This window comes from Eucyclogobius newberryi, unplaced genomic scaffold, assembly GCF_026437365.1.
Source record: "Eucyclogobius newberryi isolate DKJ021-1_F unplaced genomic scaffold, fEucNew1.0.hap1 SCAF_5, whole genome shotgun sequence".
NCBI classification, from domain to species: domain Eukaryota; kingdom Metazoa; phylum Chordata; class Actinopteri; order Gobiiformes; family Gobiidae; genus Eucyclogobius; species Eucyclogobius newberryi.
In genome coordinates this window covers 16,731,683-16,755,334 of record NW_027316167.1, presented here as the reverse complement: position 1 = coordinate 16,755,334, position 23,652 = coordinate 16,731,683, and the positions used below count along the sequence as shown (strand labels likewise).

General features: G+C 38.5%; 1 protein-coding gene across 3 annotated transcripts in view; it reads left to right on the top strand.

Moving 5' to 3' along the window:
* The window catches only part of LOC140380657 (ephrin type-A receptor 6-like), a 62,606-nt gene that overhangs the window by 2,788 nt on the left and 36,166 nt on the right, over positions 1-23,652 (top strand). For 2 of the 3 annotated variants that reach the window (XM_072464541.1, XM_072464540.1), the window contains exons 2-6: positions 5,044-5,108; positions 11,049-11,177; positions 11,268-11,417; positions 11,972-12,133; positions 12,606-12,834. In XM_072464541.1, the coding sequence (XP_072320642.1) occupies positions 5,044-5,108; positions 11,049-11,177; positions 11,268-11,417; positions 11,972-12,133; positions 12,606-12,834 (735 nt within the window). The remainder of the gene's footprint in view (positions 1-5,043; positions 5,109-11,048; positions 11,178-11,267; positions 11,418-11,971; positions 12,134-12,605; positions 12,835-23,652) is intronic. The other variant, XM_072464542.1, reaches the window with a different exon arrangement.

Genomic DNA, 23,652 nt, shown 5'->3' with positions numbered 1-23,652 from the left:
TGATCGGACTCTCCACTATAGTCACATGGGTAAACTGCTGCCATAACATAATCGGCTCTTGACATCTCCTTCTCTGCAGAGGTCAGTGCGATATTCCCTTTTGAATCTTTAATGTGTAGGTTATGTACTTTCAAAGATGACAGAAGCCCTTTCAGTTTCAAAATGTCAACGTCTTTCTCTCCTCAACTTCATTTGTGTGTGTGAGGGAGATAGTTTTCCCGAAGGTTGTCTCCGCATCCGTCTGCGTATGGGCTCCGGACATGACAGACTTGACAGAACAGAGAGGATGAGGGGGGCCCGCACTGGGGAGCTCACGAGTACAATATGTGAGGAGCATGAAACGTGTCCAGCCATCTCATTATTTCAGTCTGTCAATGTTAAGTAGCCTATTGACCGGAGGTGGGCGATATATATCGAAAAATAGCAATGATTGTTCTGGAGATTTGCGGAATGACTTCATTGTCTATGATAAAAACAAAACAAAAAAGACTGCAAAAAGGGTATTATTTCTGCACTTTTGTGGATAAATACTGTCCAATAATGTTGTCGGGCTGTGTTTCAACCTTAAACACAACATTTACAGTTGTGTTCTGATGGGCTACCATTATATCGCATTAATATCATCATCGGTATAGTAAAATCTAAATACATACAGTAAGTCATTTTGTAAGGTCGCGGTTAGAGGTGGGCAATATGTTGAAATGTTGATAATATTATGAATGAATTAACAATTGAACAATTTGAATATTGAGTATAAAATTTTTTGTTAAAATGCCACAAAAAGGCATGTTTTATATTTGCTATTACTGCACTTTTGTGATTCATTTTACAGACATTACGCATTTGTCTTATTATTAAACCTAAACTAATACATTTAAAAACTGTTTTAACATTACTGTTGAATTCACATATTATCGTCTGAATATCGTTATTGACATGTTATTTTTTGTCAGTGTTGCCTATTACACATTTTAGACCAGTTCCAAGCAAACGGAATAAGTTGTATCTCGTCTGTGAAAACAGAGATTAAAAAGAGTAAGTTCGGTGGATAATGAGCATATTACATAGATATTCAGTGACAAGAAGGTAAAAAAATAAATCATGAGAAAAGTGCCAAATGTAACAATAGCTACCACCCGACACTCAATTCAACTATTTTTTTAGAGGACACCTGATGTTACCAGTATCGCAACATCATTTTCTCTGCATGATAAAGATATTATATTTGTATTTATTTCACCTTTATTTAACCTGGGAACCTCATTGAGATTAAAAATGTCTTCTCAGTGTCCGGGCCAAGAGGCAGCCAAAATCAACATTCAACAAACAACAGAGAAACCTTAGGACAATCAACACTACATGATGGCCCGATCGACCAGAAAATAATACATTAAAGAGTAAAAAATCTAATGTAAAACAATTATTATTATTATTATTACTATATAATTATTATTACAACATGAAGATTGTTCCTCCAAGATATGTAATGGTCTGAAATAAAACTAAGAGGTGTTTCAGTCTGAGGTGTGAGTGTGAGGGTTTTTAAGGGTTTTTAAGGGTTTTATATATGTTGAGTATCCTGATAACAATATTCAGGCAATAATACATGTCTGAAAACATGCTTAAATGTATTGCCATTGGTTTGTATACAAAAAGAAAATGTGAATTCTAATTGGATGTTGTACTTTTAAGTTGTTTAGAACAAAGATGATTTGGACAAAATAGATGTCGCATAGCACCATGGACACAGATCTGATTGTGATTTTTTCTTGTGATATTGTATAAAGCATGTCATATTGTAATGGACAAAAAGAACAGGGGATGCAGGCTCCACACATGGATCGCTTGGGAATCTAACCCATAATTTAGGACAGGCAGATAACTGCGCCCCCTGGAGAAAATAGTCAATAACTGTATTTAGGGCACCTTGAGGCATGTAAAAAGTGCTGTGCTGAACGATGTACAAAAGTAAATGTGCTCCATATTCCATGCTTGGCCTTAAAATCAAGATAATAAAGAATCAACTCCGTGTGGGGTGTAGGATTGAATGGAGACTTTACATTTTTTGTTAAAGTTCAAAGATCATCGCACTTTTAAGGCAGTTTTTCAAAGTGTGGTTTCATTTCACAACAGCATTGAAAATGATGATGTTTTATCCAGTCCTTTCCATTGTGTCAGAATAACACTGTTCGCGTTACTACTTGTGACTATACTAACAGAACAAAAGAAAATAATAAACACATTTAAAAAATTGTGAAAATTGCATATATATAAAACGATAAGCAAAACAAATGTGTTTTAATTTATATTACTGTCCAGGAATTATAAATAATGACTTGTAACTTTTCAAAAACTGCTATACAAACCATGGGCTGTTCACTGAGAGTCATTGTAAAGTGTTTATAAAGCGTATTTAAGGTGCATTACTCAATTTTCAAAACACAAGAGGAGAAATAGGTACTGAAATGTATATTTAACTTGTACCTAGCTCTCACCGACCGTTTGGAACATCACACAGCAGTCACATGAATCAGTTTTAAGCATGTTCTACACTACACACGCAGTGGTCTGATTTAGCTACTTCTACAATACACACTATGGAAGGAAAAAACACAACTCATTTACAATCATATAACATGCATTTACAGCTGCGGTAATGCGATTTACGATCAAACTGAGAAAGGAGGAAGTGGGTGGTTGAAACTGTTCTGACTTGCCTTTCGCTCTAAGGGGAAACCTCACAGATTGTGCCTGAGTGACAAATGTTTACTTATAGAAAGTTCCAGAGTGCAGGTACAGCAAGTTTGAAAACCATCTCCGAATTCTGAAAACTATAGTCAGCGTTGAGTTGTTTATTGTCTGGGTTCTGTGTAAAGTGGCAGTTCTGATGCCGCTCTGCAAAGAAATTGAAGCCCAGACTTCACAATAACACCATTTGACCTCATTTTTAAAGGTATTTCAGGATTTCTAGTATCACTTTGAGTGGACGGTGAATATACATGATCTTGTGGGCACACATCTGAAGTGAGGAGATATGCTTATTACAACATGGTCATCCATATATTATTCCTGCTGTCCATAAATAGTTTCCAGATAAATGTTTAATGCGCACTTCACTGTGTGTAAGTGTATTCATACTGAGAGTGGAGATGGCTGCAGTGAGGGTTGCCAAGGTCTTAGGACTAAAGTTCACATATGTAAATTGAGAAAAAGTAATATTTTCCTGCTGCTTTGTAACACTTTCTCATTTTCTCCAGAGGATCAAGACTAAATTAAATGGTAAATACCAAAGAACTTCAAATGCTCAGTAGAACCCCTCTAGCTATGATACTTACTTTCAAAACTGGCACTACCCATTAAATGATCAGCGATTTGTTAAAGTATGCCGTGTAATAGAGTGACAGGAGATGCGACTTCTAGGTTTATAACGTCATGCACTGGAGAGGGACACACTTATTGATAGAGACTATAATTAACTGGTGACGTGAAGACAAAGGAAATTGCACATTCATCATATCAAATTGGCTCTGAGGCCCCGGGAAAGTGCAAGATAATAGGTCTCTTCATGTGCGAGGCGTGACTGGAGTGCAGACTGCGGTTCTAGAGTGTTGCACTTGTGATTTCTCCGTTTTTGTAAAAAAGAAACAAGAAACAAACAGAGTGTGCTCCCCTGTGTCCCTGCATCTGCCTGTCTGTAATGTGGCTCCGACATCAGATGCCTTTGGAATCGAAACTTGTGGATGAGGAAAGTTATGAGGTCGTCAGTGTCAGTGTTCCCAGGTCTGTCTTAACAAAAATAACACAAAATGTTCAGTGTTTACTCTTTACACACAACAATCGCCTCAACTACTCAACTCATTATCATTTCACACATACCGTATTTTCCAGACTATAAGTTGCAGCGGGGTATAAGTCGCACCAGCCAAAAAATGCATAATAGAGAAGAAAAAAACATATATAAGTTACACTGGAGTATGAAATGCGATTGCAAGTGTAAAAATAACAAACAATACCACATATAAGTCGCCCGGGAGTAAAAGTATATAAGTTGGCACCCTGGCCAAAACTATGAAAAAAGGTGCGACTTATAGTCCGGAAAATACGGTATTCCTTCCTTTTGACATCAAGAACAATCAACAGTTTTACCTCTGTGTTTTATTCAATGTATGTTAAAGAACACATAGCCAGGTTGTATTTTAAAATGATCAATAGCTTGAGTAAAAGTATCAAATTGACTGTTTTCTAACTTTTAAGTAAAAAAAAAAAAAGAAATTCCTTCTATTGCCCAAATTCGAGTTAAATTTGATATCTTTTAATTAAAGCCATTCATAGACATGTCTCTCTCCAAACGACCTGCTTTTACTGACAGAGGATTAAAAACAACCAAGCTGATCAGTGTTAATTAGGAATGATTGAATCTCCATCTCGATTATAATTTGATTTATTACACATCCCTCTTTTGAAGTAATGGCACAAATCACAGTTTGGTATACACAACTGTGCCTTGCTTTGCCAATAACCTCTCTGCCGTTGAATCTGGCTGTTTGGTTCGGACATTGGTGATAGTTTGTGTCTCTTTCTAGCGCCTGCACAGACTCAGTGGTTGAATATGAACATTTTTGTCTCTGTCCCTATTCCTCCGCTGTCCTGCCGGTGACCCCTGCGTTTGTTGTATTATGTTGTATTTGGAGCCCTGACCTCTGTGAAGGAGAGCTCTATCCCTCTTGCACCTCTCAGACGGGGGGCGTGGCTGGTGTTGTCCGGGACGCTCCTAAAAGCTGTTATTTCATAGGTGGTTGAGTCTGATAAGGACTTTACAGCTCAACCAGCTCCTCATTGACAGCTTGATAACTACTGTCTGCCTTATTCCCTTTTTGTCGCATCCATTCTGTTCTCCTTAAGTTCACTGCCTGACCTCTGCGGTTCACTCTCTCGTCCCAGCTTGTCCTGTCACGGTTTATGCTTACGATTTTCTTCTCACTAACTTTCTTGCCTTCTTTCTTACACACCTTTCTCGCCTTCACGCCTCCATGCTCCCCGCAGTGGTTCTGCTGGACACCACGACAGTGTTAGGAGAGCTGGACTGGAAGACCTATCCGGTGAATGGGGTGAGTGGCCAAACAATGATGACAAAAACTGTTTTCTCACACCTTATTTTCAGACTGGTGACAGATCATTAATCATAGTGTTTTTGTGACTTAACCAACCGACCAACGCTATGTAGGAATATATATTAGCTGGGCACTGGGTAGAAACGTGTGTATAGTTATGGGCAGTGTTGGGAAAAGGATTCAGTTACAGAAGGATGAAAACCTGCATGAAATGAAATGTTCTTTGTAATGTATTCTGTTACAGTGCTGTTTTCATTTAATCATGCTGTTTGAACTGTACTGGAATACAGTTACTCAAATGATTATTCTGAATACCGTATGTATTTAGATACATTCCAACACGTCGTGAGCTTCTGGTGGTGTGTGGCGTTCTGTACAACTGTTGGTTGTATTTTATGAATAACGACAAATGTATTTGAGTTTGTCCATTATAACTGCTTTTTGTCATTATTTAGTATTTGTTTGGATCAGGTTTAGCCAGATATACGATACTCTCTTTAATTATACATCCAGCTGACATGAAGACAGAGAGAAATGAATACTGATGTGGATTCTGGTCACTGTCAAGGTCTTTTGTAGGTTAAAGTGGACTTCAGTTCTCAGTATAATGCCTTAAGGCTTAAAGTAGGGTTTCATATGCCATTTTTTACTTTTTACTTTTCTAAAATGATATTGACCATAAATTAGTACTTAATTTAGCCACAATAGAATGCAATAGAATAACCACTAGAACAGCAGCGTAGTTTGAATGAATGATATGTTTAAACCTCTTATGTACTTTGTTCTGCTCCTAAAGCCTTTGCTGTATTAGAGATTTCTTCATTGATTTTACTTTGCAATTACAATATGAATGAGTTTGTTCTAATTGGGGGCATCTTTATTTGGCCTTTTTCTTTATACCCAATGAGTGATTATATTTTACATTCTGTGTTGCCTTTTCCTGAGTATCCAGAGGGTGAAGAATGCATAGTTAATGGAAAGGTTAATGGACATCACTAATCTAAATTTTGCTTTAGGACCTGAATAAGAAAAACTACTTTTCACAATATTGGGTCATTTGTCCAAGGTCTGTGGTCAGTAACATTTTGCTTTGGTGAAACTTTTCACACACACACAACTCAAAAGAGGCTTGTAATGACATGAGTTGATGAAACTGTGAGTCGGAAAGGTCTGGTAAGTATAGGGTAAAGTTTTTGAATACTGAGGAGACAAATCGGGTGAAACTAGACTAAATGTACTTATATGTTATGTAATGGCTTCAATTGAAACATATTATGTTAAAAATAAAAGGGAAATGTAATGGAATCATTTAATGATAATTAATAGTCTGAAGTGATCCAGTACATTTTGTGTCGGTAGAAAAGTAGATATTATGAGAATTTTCCAACGCTTGTTCTTGATACGCTAGATAACATCAAAACCTGTTATTTAAATCAGTTAATTCCATGAGTGAAACTTTGACCTGGTGGTCTGTATCAAGAGCTTTGTGTTCATAAAGCAAACTTGTCCCAAGCAATAGCCTCTTTAGTTTCCAACAATAGTGTACTCTTTCAAACCATTGTTCTTTTTGGCAAATATTAGACTACAGTCTTGATATTAATTTACCCTGATTATTAAAACATGCTTTTTTAAAACTACAATCACATGTCATTTTCAGTGATAGTGAGTTTCTTTAAAGGGGAAATATTTTCCCAAATTGACTTTGTTACAATGGTGTTTCCTCATCATTATGTGACTCAAAGTTGTATTTTGTTTGATTTGTAAATGTTTCAGTATCTTCTTCCTGCAACTGAAGCTTGAGTGCTCAGAAAATTCCTGTCGTCACCTACCCCCTAGCCCTGCCCACCACCCCGCCACTTAGTTGTGATTATTTGAAACTTTAAGACTGCACGTGACACATGTGGAGTGCTAAAATGTCATGTAGCCACTTCCACTTCTGTAACAATCTGCTGCTTGTTACAGAGAAATGTCACTGAAGTGGAGTTGATCTTTTTGTGTTAAGTCATTTTAGATTAATATTGGAGTTTACCATGAACACAATGTAAAATGATGACTTACTTATGTTATGTCTTTGTAATCCCTCATTCGTTATGGTACAATACTAATCCTCCAATCTGTCTCATTAAAAATGATGTTATGTATGTTAGTTCTGATTAGGGCTGTACGCCTGTAGTCCTTTAGTTGATTAATTGGTCGATGGTGTTTTAGTCAACATTTTTTTTTATTTACTATTTAGTTTAGACTATACATATTATATGGGACAACAGCAGAAAGAAGAATGTACAGAGTGAGCTAGCTAAAGATTTGGGAGTGAATCATGAGTGTGAGCTTAATTTTTTTTTAATAAATACAATTTTCCCTGTACTTTTATGTATTAAAAACTCTTGAATGAATTTCCATTGTCCCACATTTAGTCGGCTAATCGATAAATAGGGAATGCTTTAGTCGACTAAGACTTTTTTTTTTTGCCAACTAAAGTTCTAAAACAGATCTTAATTATTCTAAAACGTTATCAAATTGGCCAAATCTCACCTTTCAATGTTGATACCTTTACAAAAAGTATATTGTATAGTCCATTGTTTTCATTCTAGTTTTGAGTCATATCTGGGTTTAGCTTTTTTGGCCACCCTATTTAGATTAATTGTAACACTTTAGTCAATGAGGACATCTTTTACTGTAATGTAATTTGGCGGTAGCTCAGTGATTGTGATGCATTGATTTGGACCCTTCTTGCAGCTGCTTTGGTCGGCTATGTTCAGGGCTAATAGGGCACACAATTAGGACGTACATGTCTGATTGCCTCAGAGCCAGTGGGCCACAGCTCATCCCTCAAACTGCAGTTTTTTTTTGCATTTGTTTTCTCTACTCTGAACCATGCCACCTCCCAAGGGTGCATTTTAGCACTCTGAGGCGCACCCAGTGACAAATCACCATTTTCCCCAGTTTGTATGCATAATGGGGCTCAAATTACTTAATGCTGATCTTATGCAAACCAGAACAAATAAGTGTATTTGTTACCAAACTTAGAAAAGAGGCCACTGACATGACGGAATAAACAAACAAATAAGACTAAAAGTGAGCAAGAATTATAAACCTTTTGGTTCTTAACACCTGCAGTTGTAAATATGCCTCATTGACTTGAACTGGCTGCTCTGTCTTACTGTAATAGCATCATCTCAACATCTCAACACTGTATAGTTATTTTAGATACTTGAGTTCAAGATCTCCATAAAAATCAAATGCAAAGATTAATATTATTTATTATCATATCAAATTTATGTCAAATTGTGATTGACCAGCTTGAATTTTTTTCCAGTCAATCCTCTGTCAGTAAAAGCATGTGATTTAGAGAATACATTTGACTATTTTTTGTGTTGAAGGGCACTGATTAAAAGTCTTCCGTTATTTTTCAGGATATCAAGATTGATAATCAATTTTATATGTTTTTATAATGAAAAATGAAATAAAATAATATTCCATTATCATGAGGACGAGAAAAATCATGTTTTTTTTTATGTTTTTAGCCCTAATTGTTAGTTAAGATTTATGCAGTGCAAGCTTTATTAGAATAGATAGATGGATAGATATATAAATAGATAAATAGATAGATACACTAAATTGTTCCATCAAAATGTAGCTTATGTTTAAGTTTTTTGTGTGTCACAGATGGATATTCATAAATTAAGTTAATTTAACAGGCATCAAACAGAGTCCTGTACTTGTGTCAGTCACTATGGGGAATTGTGTAATAATAGCAACAGTAATATATGCATGATTACTCAGTACCTCGGAGTCCACTTAACATCACAAAGTGAAGTCAACATTATCGGGCGCAACTTAGAGAACTGTTATGACTGATTAATCATTGAGGTGTCGCATGGAGCTAATTTAGATTAATTGCTTTCAAACACTCCTCTCAATGTTAAAGAGTTGTTTAATAATGTAGGTATATTACCACTCAAAAGTGGCCTTTTTCTGCACCAAAGGGTTCACAGCAACGTCTCCAAATAAACAGCACCTAATTCCTATAAAGGTATATATGTAAGCACACCCAAGATAAAACTAGATTCAATCACAATTACAGAGATTTTTTAATCACTAATGTCTAATCTCTCTGACTCATCTATTTGTTAGATTTTTCATTATATCTTAGTTGTGCTGTGATAAAAGGCAGCATTATGTAGATGAGTTCTGATTATGTAGCAGAGTTCATTAACTCCTTATTTAATCAAGCTATTTGAAAATCTACATGCAGATCTTGCATTATTAGGCTTTTGAAAATACCACCGGCTGAAAACAATACATCAGAGATTGTATCTATGCATTGGGTCAAAGTAAAGTCAGTGTGTATTTGTTTGGCCTTTACTTCGGCTAATGCATTAATAACATTTTTGACTCTCACACCTGCTCTTATGTGATAAATGTATTTGATGAGTAAGCTACAGATGGACCATGGTGCTTAGAACAGTGGACAGGTCCCATAGATATGTCACCTCTGTGCTGCTTTCAACTCTGAATACAGACATCTGTGGATTGCTCCATACAACCGACCTAATCAGAGCATAACAGAGAAATACCTTTAAAATCTTTTCCTTCCGAGCTTTGGCTGCACAAATATGGCTTATATTGTGTAATGTACATAACTGTGGCCAAAAGGCTGGTTTCTCCTTTCACTTTGCTAGTGGTTCGTCTATAGGAAGCACATAACGTTTTGGCTTCTATTATCTTGTTGATGATCAATTTTTCACCCTTTGAGGGAACTGCTGTTGTGATTCTGGGCGTTACAAAAATACATTGAATTTAATTGACATTTTCACGAGTAGTAATGATACATATATAGTAAAGTGTTTGATATTTTTTTAATAATTAAATACAAGTCATTAAATGTTTTTAGAATATAAATGTGTTGTAATTGCAACAAACGACTCAAAGCAAAACTACATTTGTCATTATTTCATATTGTGGTGGATGAAGATGTTATTACTTCCACAGTATGGTTTATCTATCTCCTTGGAGACAATCAGGTGACGCCTCCTGGCCAGTTTATAAACCGCAGCGATACCACCAAAATAAATAAATTACTTTGCACACAATAAATGTGCATGTTTATAGTTATAGTTATAATATATATATATATATATATATATATATATATATATATATATATATATATTATAACTATAACTATAAACTATATATATATATATATATACATATATTTTTTTTTTAAATAATTCCAGGCAAAGGAAAAACATATAAAATAAAAGAAAAGTCACACAGTGCTCCAAGCCTTTTGCTAATATAGTGGTAAATGCTCATTCAAACTACTCAGGTATTTGTTCAGCTAAATCTACAAATGCTTAAATCCACCAGTTAATGCTACAGAAGTTGTAAGTAAGAGCTCGTGTCAATAAATGTCAGGGCTTTTGATGCTGTGATCATCGCTCCATTAAAGTTGAGCCAACAAATGTGAAAGAGCCGCATGATGCAATGGTGTGAAAACACCCTGAAAGTAACTCACCACATTTCTATTTGAAAACTATATGTAAAGGAAATCATGGTCAAAGTTTATAGTTTGAATTGGCATAAAATGTTTTTATCTAATTATCCTTTTACGATAATACTAATGATTTTCTGAACAGACAAAAATCTTAAGTGTGGTTCTATGAGGCCAAAGGGGAAATTGACAGAGATGAGAAGAATATCTTGCCCAAGGAATATTATATTAATTATGAGCCATTAACCTTCTGATTGGCTCTACTTCCAAGCCACTGCAGCCCTGAACATATAAATATGTCCCTCTCTTGTGTAGAGTAAATATTGTCTGTAAAAGATGCTATACACATACAATATACTTACTGACTTACTTACTTACTTACCTACTTACTAAATTGTCTTGCTGCCTTTTAGCATACTAATAGTGAATACTTTTCGCAGTGGGATGCCATCACAGAGATGGATGAGCAGAATCGACCAATCCACACGTTCCAGGTGTGTCATGTGATGGAGCCCAATCAGAACAACTGGCTCCGGTCGGGATGGATCAGACGGCAGGCAGCACAAAGGGTCTGCTCCGCACCAGATAAATAATATCGACATCTGTTCCAATAATCAATGTTTATTTGCACATCTAAGCCTCTGTCTGTGCTCTCGTAGGTGTATGTGGAGCTGCGATTCACTCTGAGAGACTGTAACTCCATTCCCTGGGTGTCTGGCACATGTAAAGAAACCTTCAACTTGTTCTACCTGCAGTCTGAGGAGCCGCTGCCCACCAACACACGCTTCAGGCCCACGGACTATGCCAAGGTCAGATATACTCACATATGACATCAAAACCTGCAAGCATACTTTACATTCTAGAATAAAGGTATCACTGTTGGTTTTTCAAATTCCTTATATTTGTCCAATCCTTTTAAAAATGAATACTATACAAAGGAATGTGCTAAAATATATGTAAATGTGTAGTTGCCGTTCAAGTATCGCACACAACATGAATGGATCACAACATTATGCCATATATCACTAAATACACTTGTTTAGGAGATTACACTAGACATTTTTGTTAATGTTATTTTGAATCTCCTTTTAAATCATAGACAATATACTCTAGTGTTCTAATTTAGTTTATCTCCAAAACAATAATTGTGCATCTGTTTTCTGATATATCTACCTCCTCTACACTAAAAAAGAAACATTAATGATGATTGTCATTGTTCTTCACAACATTTTTGAACATGTAGTTCAAATTGTTTTCCACGGATGTATGTCAAATATTCAGTATTTCAATAATACATTGAAACAAAACAGCGCTTGGCCCTTCTGACTGTAATAATTATACAAAATATGGAATTGTTTTACAGGTGGACACTATAGCAGCTGATGAGAGCTTCACACAGACTGATCTCGGAGACAGGGTTCTCCGCCTCAACACTGAAGTCCGCGAGGTCGGGCCCATCACAAGAAAAGGATTCTACCTGGCCTTTCAAGATGTAGGAGCGTGTATCGCACTGGTGTCTGTCAAGGTAAGACAGCGTGTACACCGATTTTTTGATTTATTATTACCACATTTTCAGACTTACACTACAAGGGCTGTAAAATCACAAATGCAATTTGAATGGTCACAATCACAAACCCTTAATTTATTGTATTATTCTATCTTATTTGATTTATAAATCCTGCTAACAATGACGTTTAGACTTCTACAAACATGCTCTCAAATGCATAGGATTGTATTTCAAATGTGCATGGATGCGTTTTAAAGATCAATAGTATAATAAAACATTGAAATCACAACTTGAAGAGAACAGACAACGATCTCATTTTGACTCTAAGAGCTGCTTTTAAAATATATGATATGCAATATATCTATGCAGAAAAAAACATTTGACTTTATTACATGAAGATAAAAAAATCTGATGCAATGCCTTTAAATAAATGAAATCAGAAATCACGAATGTAGAAAAGAAGAAGTCAATACTCACTCTTATATTTCAGGTCTTCTACAAACGCTGCCCCTCCACCATGAGAAACCTGGCAGCGTTTCCAGACACAGTTCCACACATGGACTCGTCGTCTTTGGTGGAGGTGAGAGGCGCGTGTGTGGAGAACGCAGAGGAGCGCGACACTCCCAAACTCTATTGTGGTGCAGACGGGGACTGGCTGGTTCCTCTAGGCCGCTGTATCTGCAGCATCGGGCATGAGGAGACTGATGGACACTGCCAGGGTGAGTGCTTTGTTGAAGCCGAAAGTACAAAAAAATATGATTTTATGTTATTTTCAGAGTCAGGGCCATAAAACACAGGCGAGTAAGGGCCATAGAGTGAATCAATCAAACGTGCCATTTAGCACAGGTTTGACTGAGCCAGCACCCCTTTATTCAGGCTTAGAACCTCAATGGAACACACTGAAATGTTACAGTCCCAAACCTGAATACACACAGAAGGCCAAAAAGTACCATATCAAACCCCAAATCACACCAAGACGCTGATCATTAAATTATCATTTGTTAAAGCAACTCACAAACTACTAATCTTACAAGAGTGCGAGAAAGGACTGAAATAACTTAATAACTTCAGTCATTTAGTGGACCATGGATACAACATTCATGATTTAGAACAGGGGTCCCCAACCTTTTTTGCACCACGGACCAGAATAATGTAGGTTTTTTTTTCACGGACCGGTGTGCCAGGTTATGTCGCGGTCAGGTTAACTTGCACGGAAGTGGGCGGGCTCACGTTTGTACATTATTAAGTGTACCATACCAAAAGATCTGAATTGGAGTAACATAACGTACAGTTACACATGTCCTCACTGTTCTTCTGACTGGTGGAAGCTCATCAGATAAATATGCCCCCAAAAAAGTGCATAAAAATAACATCTCACCACACCTGAATCAGTGGGGGCCCTGCGCGTGTTTCAGTGCAATAAGATGGTTCCATCTAGGAGTGATGGGAGCATCCGCGATGACGTATCATGTATAATGCACGTATCAGTTATGTTCTCACGCAGGACAAGAGCAGAGATATAATATACTTGCCATTATATTTAATGTGTCGGTGTAATCCCTCATTCGTCCAGGCGTGTTCCATAGTAGAAAAAGCTTCAGTTGTAGTCATCTGGACTCAGTTTGAAAAAATAGACGTTTCGACTCTCATCCAAGAGTCATTGTCAATAACAGAATTTAGGTCGAGAACTCCGATATTAATACTGTTCTGTGGTAAGACCCGCCCATTGGGAGGAGCCTTCCTGAAGTAGAAAGAGTTGTTTGTTTCAACAGAAACTCCCCCTTGTATCTACCGAGCTAGCCTATTCAGAATCTTAATGGGCTATTAGAAACCTCTTTGTCTTTGTGAGACCCTGGCTCAACCACCCTGAGTACCTGATTAGCATCTGAATGTCCTTTACCTTTCCAGGGGTTCAGAATCCCATTATAAATCCCATTTCTGTTTAAAGAAGGTCTTTCTTTTTTAACAAAAATAGCTTCCTTGACTCCTCTTTCAAACCATCTTTTCTCCCTGCTTAAAACCTTCACCTCACCGTCTTCAAACGAGTGATTAGAGGCTTCAAGATGGAGATGCACGGCACTCTGTGGACCTGAACTAGTATTTCTTCTGTGCTGATAAAGCCTCTTGTGTAGAGGCTGTTTCGTCTCACCTATGTAACGTTCTTTACAACTTTCTTCACTGCATTGGATCGAATAAACTACATTGCTCTGTTTTTGAGTCGGCAACTTGTCCTTTGGGTGAACCAGTTTTTGTCTTAAAGTGTTTCCTGGTTTAAAATAAACAGGGACTTCGTGTTGTCTAAAAATTCTCTGCAGTTTTTCCGACAGGCCAGACACATAAGGGATAGAAACACCCTTCCTTCTCTGTTCAGTTTCCCTTTTGTCCTGCTTCTTGGTTCTCTTCACTCTGTTGAGGGCCCAAGCGGGGTAACCACAGGCTGAGAGGGCATTACGGACATGTTTTTCCTCTTTCTTCTTGCCCTCTGAGCTGGTGGGCACACCTTGAGCTCTGTGTTGTAAGGTTCTGATCACCCCCAGCTTGTGCTGTAGTGGGTGGTTGGAACCAAAGAGCAGATACTGGTCCGTGTGTGTAGGTTTCCTATATACTTCTATTTGGAGTTTCCCGTCCTCTCCTCTGATCGTGGAACAATCAAGAAAGGCCAAGCGATTCTCCTTAGCAAAATGACTGAATCGGAGGCTACAGACCTGAGGTTACGTGTCACAGCGACCCTGAAGAGTGCCAAACCACCGCCTTCAAATATCACAGCTGAAGAGAGGAAAGCACTTTCAGCACTGGAAAAAGATCATAGCATCAACATCCTCCCAGCAGACAAGGGACGTTGCACTGTGATTCTCAACGCAGCTGATTACGAAGCCAAAGTCCACACCCTCCTCGAGGACACGACCACATACGAGCGCTTGAAAAGAGATCCGACCAGTGGCTACAAGAAGAAAGTGATAGACTGTTTACAAAGGCTGGAAAAAGAGGAAGCGATAGACCGGCCTCTGTATTACAGACTGTATCCTGGTGAAGCCATGCCTTGCATTTATGGCCTTCCAAAAATACACAAAAAGGAGGTTCCACTCAGACCCATAGTGTGCAGCACAGATTCCATCACCTACAATGTGGCCAAGCATTTAACAACTATATTGGCTCCGCTTGTGGGGAATTCGGAACATCATGTGGAAAACACGCACAACTTTGTGGATAAAGTGAAACATCTCCAACTGGACCCAGATGACCTCATGGTTTCATATGATGTTGTGTCCCTGTTCACCTGCATCCCGACCACTGATACAGTAGCAGCAGTGAGGATCAGACTGCAGGAAGACACCACCCTACAGGAAAGGACCAAACTGACACCTGAACACATATGTAAACTGTTGGACATCTGTCTGAACACCACTTACTTTCAATTCCGGGGACAATTTTACAGACAGATTCATGGCTGTGCCATGGGCTCGCCCGTCTCTCCCATAGTGGCCAACCTGTACATGGAGCACTTTGAGAAGAAGGCACTGTCCTCATTCTCAGGCATAGCTCCAAAACTGTGGCTCCGCTATGTCGATGATACTTTTGTAACAATCAAGAAACAAGAGCTGGAAACATTCTCTGATCACATCAATGCTGTGGACCCACATATCAGGTTTACAAGAGAAGACGCTAAGGAGAATCGCTTGGCCTTTCTTGATTGTTCCACGATCAGAGGAGAGGACGGGAAACTCCAAATAGAAGTATATAGGAAACCTACACACACGGACCAGTATCTGCTCTTTGGTTCCAACCACCCACTACAGCACAAGCTGGGGGTGATCAGAACCTTACAACACAGAGCTCAAGGTGTGCCCACCAGCTCAGAGGGCAAGAAGAAAGAGGAAAAACATGTCCGAAATGCCCTCTCAGCCTGTGGTTACCCCGCTTGGGCTCTCAACAGTGTGAAGAGAACCAAGAAGCAGGACAAAAGGGAAACTGAACAGAGAAGGAAGGGTGTTTCTATCCCTTATGTGTCTGGCCTGTCGGAAAAACTGCAGAGAATTTTTAGACAACACGAAGTCCCTGTTTATTTTAAACCAGGAAACACTTTAAGACAAAAACTGGTTCACCCAAAGGACAAGTTGCCGACTCAAAAACAGAGCAATGTAGTTTATTCGATCCAATGCAGTGAAGAAAGCTGTAAAGAACGTTACATAGGTGAGACGAAACAGCCTCTACACAAGAGGCTTTATCAGCACAGAAGAAATACTAGTTCAGGACCTCAGAGTGCCGTGCATCTCCATCTTGAAGCCTCTAATCACTCGTTTGAAGACGGTGAGGTGAAGGTTTTAAGCAGGGAGAAAAGATGGTTTGAAAGAGGAGTCAAGGAAGCTATTTTTGTTAAAAAAGAAAGACCTTCTTTAAACAGAAATGGAGGGCTTAGGTTTCATCTTCCTGTTATTTATAATGGGATTCTGAACCCCTGGAAAGGTAAAGGACATTCAGATGCTAATCAGGTACTCAGTGTGGTTGAGCCAGGGTCTCACAAAGACAAAGAGGTTTCTAATAGCCCATTAAGATTCTGAATAGGCTAGCTCGGTAGATACAAGGGGGAGTTTCTGTTGAAACAAACAACTCTTTCTACTTCAGGAAGGCTCCTCCCAATGGGCGGGTCTTACCACAGAACAGTATTAATATCGGAGTTCTCGACCTAAATTCTGTTATTGACAATGACTCTTGGATGAGAGTCGAAACGTCTATTTTTTCAAACTGAGTCCAGATGACTACAACTGAAGCTTTTTCTACTATTATATTTAATGGATTTTATTGGCAATTTCCTAAGGCCTTTCATTATATATCCGCAGACGAGCGTATTAGTGTCATGAAGGACAGGCCAAAGTTAAGTCAGAGAAGATGCTGTCACTGATAAATTATTTCCAATTTTTGTACGCCCCGGCAGCGAACGTGTTGCGGACCGGTACCGGTACCGGTCCCCGGCCTGGTGGTTGGGGACCCCTGATTTAGAACACTGGGTGACAGTGGCACATCATTCCAGGTTTTCACTCCCAGGTGGCACTGGGAAGTTGTGTGAGGAGTTTGTGCTCCTTGTATGGTTTTCTCCTTCTGCTCTGGTTTCTCCTCCTACAACTGACACATCTGCAATAGGCTCCACTCTGGGGCCAGGACTCCCCTGAAAAAAAGAGATCCCAAATGTCAGTGGGACAAGCAAGATTTCAGAGTGCTGTGCCAGTGTCTTAAATACAATGTGTACTCAGATGTGTAACTATTATGAACCATTGTGAAAGTTCTTCATCTTTACCACACACATGATGACATCGTGAATGAAGGGAATGGCTGGATAAGCTTAGACTTTTCCCTACTTCCTTTTCAACGTGTTGCACTTTACTCTAAAATTGTGACAAAATCATGTGTTTATGAATTGTAAAAATGGCACGTGTTTAAAAAAATAAGAAACGAAGAGAGGAAGTGCCAAATAAATACTCTCTTGATGCTTCGTGTGGTATCGGCACGAAAGCAATGTTTGAAGCCAGGACTTTTGTTTCAGTTTGTTTTTTGTGGCCTTGGCTACAGCACTGGGGTTTTGCCTAGATTAAAATGCCAAACATATTCATTTGCCGACATTGTGAGAGCTCTGAGGCGGATATTAATGGAGACAAACATGGACAATGGGATAAAAGAGAGAAGTGGAGAAGGAGTCTGAATCTCTAAGGGCCTTCCCCATTCATCTGCAAAGTCTTTCATTTACAGAGGGCCTTTTAAACAACCAGGCAGCATTGTCTTCACACGCGCGCGTCCTCTCTTTCTCCAAACAAAAACCTCACTACGCATTATATTATAAATGTGAGCCTTTTTCATACATTTGACCTATTTGTGTTTGTTTGTACAACACTTCAACAAATGGGGCAGTATATAACTTATCCTCTTGTCAACATGGAGATATCGTGACTTTGTATGTATGTATACTTTAGCAGTAAAACATATGTAACTTAAAAATATAAGAGAACATTTCAGGCAAAGCAAATACCTGTAAAAAAATAAGTGACAGTGTGTTGTAGCCAAACCTAAGATTGACTGAGTTTGACATTTTGAAAGAGTTTGAAAGTACATATTTATGTGTTATTTACCTGTCTCTTTCCTGGCTACAACATGTTTTTACTTTTGTTCAACTCTTCAGAATATCATCCCTCTTGAGAAGCATCTCAGAGTTTTCATGGTTGCTATATGATTTTAAACAACACTGTAGTGATTTAGACATTTCAAATATGTCTTACGATGCCCTTTCACGATACTATCAATTATCTTGTCAAGTTAGGAAAGCCATTTGCTATTAATCTGAGTTATGCAAAAATATACCACATATCACTTGTGCACAATGCATCCTGTGTAATTAGTTGCATCAGCATCGCTAAATATGACCCATCGTCAGCGGAATGGATTAAAAAAAAGTTTAAAGCAACTGTTGAGCCACTGTGAACAGTCTTCGGCCTGGTTTCTCATTTAGTGCCGGCAGACTGGGGGCTAGCTGGCTAATTGCCTTCATTTAATAGTTTCACTGCTAATTTAGCTTGCGTCTCGTCTCCGTAAAAAGTCCTCCAACCTTTTCTTTTTCCATTTGCAAAGCCTCAGACATACTCAGGTAATTAAGGCAGGTGCTAAATTGAGCCACGTTGCCTGATTGCAAAGCTAGTTCAGCCAGTGTTACGAATGACATTGTGTTGAATTAGCAGTCTCAGTTCTTTGGGATGAAATCCATGTACTCCTGTGGTGACGTGGTTACTCCAGCTATTACAAGCAGCAGTCATTAGCAAAGATGATGTGTACGACGGACTGTAATAAAGCCTTCATTTCCCCCCCTGAGTGACATTATTTTGTTTGTATAGTCGTCTTTTATGTATCCATTCTCTTTGTCTTTTGCCTTCATCTGCACTATGTGGTTGAACAACAGAGAAGCCTGTCAGGAGGCATTACTGATGTGCGAGCGGCTCTTGCACACGATCGTCCTACATCTCCACTGCCCCGGCGCCACTTTCTTGCTCAGTAGTTGCTTGGATTGCTTTTACAGTTGATGCAACAGTGTCAATGGGATGGCGGCGGTCTCTTCGCTGAACGGGTCACTAAGTCGTACTGCGCTGACCCAGTTAACACCACAAAAATGTGCAGCTTGGATGGCGTATTCTGGCATGTTTGCTGACAGAAGTGCATATTCTAAAGCTACAAAGACAGGTGGAGAAAGAAAATAGCCCAGAGCCACATAGATGAACTTTGATAGGCGTATTGTCACTCATACAATGAAGACCAACCACTCAATTACATATCCATTTAACACGAGAAAAATGTGTTATAGATCATAAACAGGTTGTAAAGATGGTAGTTTTAGTGCTAATTACTTTAATCGTGTTATATTGTTCAGTACAACCCGTATGGTGGTGGATCATAATAACTTTTATGTGATAGGAGAATATGTTAAATCACGAGTTTTACTGGACAAATACCTTTGTTTTTTAAGTTGTATCTGCAGAACTAATAATAATACTTTTTGTGGAGCTCAAATACATTTTTAGGCTACAAACTAACAAGACATAATATGTTTTCCATATTTTGAGATAAAAAACTAAACTAAGAATTAAAATCATTAGCATTTGGATCTGATAGCAGTTAATTGGAGAACGTGTATACAGTGGTTGAAAGTTAGGAAGTACAAAAGTAAAAGTACTGTGCTTAAGTAACATTTTACAGTGAACACATTACCTTTATTTGAGAGCAAGTAACTGTACTTTCTACTGTGCTCACTACATTTATGAAAAGGACAAATCTGTAATAGTCCTCAAACTGTATGGCTTGAGCTTGTTTTTAGCTCCTTAGAAAATGATTGACAAAAGTGTTAGGACTCTTTAATAGCTAATGAAATACTTCAACGTTTTAGTAAAATATTGAACAGGTACTTCAATACTTTCACTCAAGTCAAGTACTTTTATTTGTTTTTTTCTATCTTCTACGTTCTTCTTCTCAAATCACCTCCATTTCAGAATTATATCAGGAATTTTGCACATTTTTATGGCTCTACAAGATCCTAATGTTGAATCCACTGCTAGGCCCTCTTTAAATGTGTTATTCTCATTTTGTGTCATTGTGAAAGATGACCTCGATCTTGGTGCAGTTCTGTTCTGTCACGTTTTCGTCGTTAGCAATAGTTACTCAGTGCAGAAAATATGTCAGTTAAATTGTTACATTGGCATTTAGAACGATGAAAATATGTAATTGGTAACACGGCAAGTCTCCCTGGAGATAGATTCACAGACAATTAACTGAGATTGATTGCTCAGTGCACTGCATTAGGAATCAGATATCCGAACCTGGACATGACTTCACTTCTATAGTAATAATTAAGAAATTCACCTTCATTTGTGTGAAATTCTTTCTTTTCCCAACTGTACATTTGGCGAACTGTTCTATTGGATGTCTTTTGATTCTTGCTCAAGTACATTCATGGAAATATTCCCTCGGATAAGCAAAAGGAAAACAGCAAGTTTAGCCCTCCTCGACTCCTCTATTGAGTTCAGAAATGTCAAGATGTTCCTTCAGCGTAATCCTCCAAAGGTGATTTGATCTCATTTAGTACGGGTTAGAAAATCTTCCATCAACAGCGCAACAAATCATGGCGGCGTAATGAATGATTTACAGCAATAATTCAAGTTTTAATCGATATTTTCCATAGGTCTTGCTTCGGCTTATGTGGCTGCTGATGGAGCTGCAGTAAGTTTGGGCTTGAACTTTGGATGACTTCTGCTTTCTCCTCGTTTTCATTTTGGAACACTGCTTCAAAGGGTAGTGTGATCAAAGCTGTCTGAGCGAGGCGGCATGGGGAACGGGTGAGAGGCAGAGAGAGAGAGAGAGAGAGAGAGAGGAAAACCCCATTGCTCCCAAATATATTCCAACATGTCCATCTCCCCCTTTCAGTTGCCTAAGCAAAGAACGACATCAGCGCTTATCAAACCGTGCTTTCCAGCCCAATAGCACCGTGCCAGACGCTTTTGACGGCTCAATCCAGCACTTTATTATTCCATCGCTCTCATCCAGTGTCAGCCACAAGAGGGTTAAAGCGGGAGATGGCGCCGTTATATCATGACCTAGATAAGCCAACATCACACAGTCATCATGCTTTTTGTTCATTTTCGTCACCCGCATGTATTTAAAAAGAAGGCGCAGCGTCGAGTGGGAGGCAAATAGAGATGTCATTGAGTACGGTTTCATTTGAACTCAAGCAACACAGCAAAATGGAAGCAGTGCTTTGCAACAAGTGCTTTAAGCAATGTAGTCAGATCTTTCAAATCAGGTTTACTCTTCTGGGGCTGCCACTGCAGATCCAGCCTCCTATGATTGCATATTGATTTGGAAGGCGCCGTTCCTGATGCAACCCACTTCAGTTATCTTGGCTTGGAACCGTGACACAAAGTGCTTGCCTCGTGGCTGGATTAAAGTAAGACTGTTACCCTAAAATATTAATGTTAGTTAGTTCCAAAGCGACAAACAGCACAGCCAGACAACGGTGAAACAGATGTCGCTATGTTTAGTGGTACAGTTCAGTGCAACATGAAAACAAAAAGTGCAGTTGAAGTAGGAAACAAACCAAACCCTTTAATATACAGTAGTTATCATGTAAAGGCAATCCCCATTATGACATGAACACATCTCAAACAAATATTGTATTAATCACTGTAAAAGTGAATTTGCAGTTTGGGATACACAAGTAAAATATTTCAGTTGTTAATTGTGTTTTTCAAATAATGTTGTTAATAATGTTTTAGTGGAAATTGATAAGTGTTATTTTCCTCAACAGCAAACTCTTCGTTACTGTAAGTGTTAAGGAATAAGAACCTCTTACGTTGGGTGAATGTGCCGGTCCAAAGCCTGTTAAGCTAAGTGCAAGCATCAGTCATTCTGTGTGAATGTCCTATCTGCATATCAAAGCAGATAGACCTCAGTAAACACACTGTCTGGCTCCATCTGTTTCTGAAAACCTCAACCTCACACATACCTGGGCAACCAAGAAACGTCGATAAAAATGTGGCATCATAATGTTTCAAATGCAAACCTCCTGGAGATATTGGAAACTTCTTTCTTCTGGAGTTGGATATATTTCGTCTGCGTTCCTCAAAAGTGTCACTTGTGCTATAGTGATATGTGTGGTCAGCTGTTTGATGCAGATTTTGGCGCTGTCTTACTACATTTGCATCACATTCAATACTCAAAAGGAGGGAAATTGAATGGAATGTGAAAAGGAGACAACCAAATCATGCACACGAGCCATAAAGCAAGAGGAAGAACCCCCTCGTGGACTGGGACGGCGCTAATGTCTTAGGCACAGAGAGCAACAAGTATCATTGCTGGACCAGGGAGGCCATCGAGCTCTGGAAACGAGCCTACCAGACTGTAAATTGGGACGTGGAGGCGTACCAACTTTATCACATCTGGGATATGGTTCTGAAGAAGTCGGACTGCAGATGGCGCTGTCGTTTTATGTGGCGCAGTAGGACAACAACGCCATCTGCAGTCCGAATATGTTTAACCCAATTGACCAGAGACGTCGCAGTAAAACACTTCTGCAGAGGGCAGCCGAAATATGTCAAGGTGCAACACATAAATATAGGTCTGATAAGAAATCCATTTGTCAAAGTTAACCTCTCCTTTGGGTCATTTTTTTTCTCATAAACACAAATTTCATGTTTTCTTTAATTGTAGTCATAAATCACATAATACCCAAACAGTTTGTCTCAGTTTTGAACCAGATGCCCTGCTTTTGAGCTGTTGAATATTATTTTGTGTTTTGGACCTCCTCTTCTAAAACATTCCTGAATGCTGTGAATATGAATGCCTTTAAGAGTGCATGTTGTGCTGTGTTGGATGCTCTCAGACATTTGGATGGAAATACTTTTGTAATTGCTTTCTGGTGCAGATCTATGCAGCTATAGCAGCGAGCATCTGAGACTTAAATTCTGCCGTTGGCAGAAGCTTTGCATAGTCAGAGTAATATATCCCAGTGAAGAAGGTTTCTGCAAATGTGACAAATCACTCTCCTCATTAGACTCTAACGCATGCACCATTTTGGCACAAAAGTGGTTTTGTCAGATTTGTTTGAATTGACTTGATGATGATAAAGTAAAAATAAGTAAACTTTGTACAGTTCAGTTTGAACATGAAATAAAACAATTCTTATTCTTACTTGGTTAAATTGATTTAAAGCAAAGTGACTCCTTAAAAACTTTAAAAATGTGTGTTAAAGAACAAGACATACAAATAAGTTTTGTTTTGTTTTTCACAGTCTTTAAGAGGCTAAAGCGCATACTTTGAACCCTGAAGCCATTTTAACTGGATGGCATTTGCTGAACTGTGTAAATTCTGTAAATGTGGGGGAATTGCTTTGATTTTTCCCCACAAAAAGAATAGTAAATTAAAATATGCAGTTATAAATGACTTCATAACCATACAAAGTGTGTTTTCTCCTGGTTGATTTGTTTTTGTGAGTCACACATTTACATTCTCAT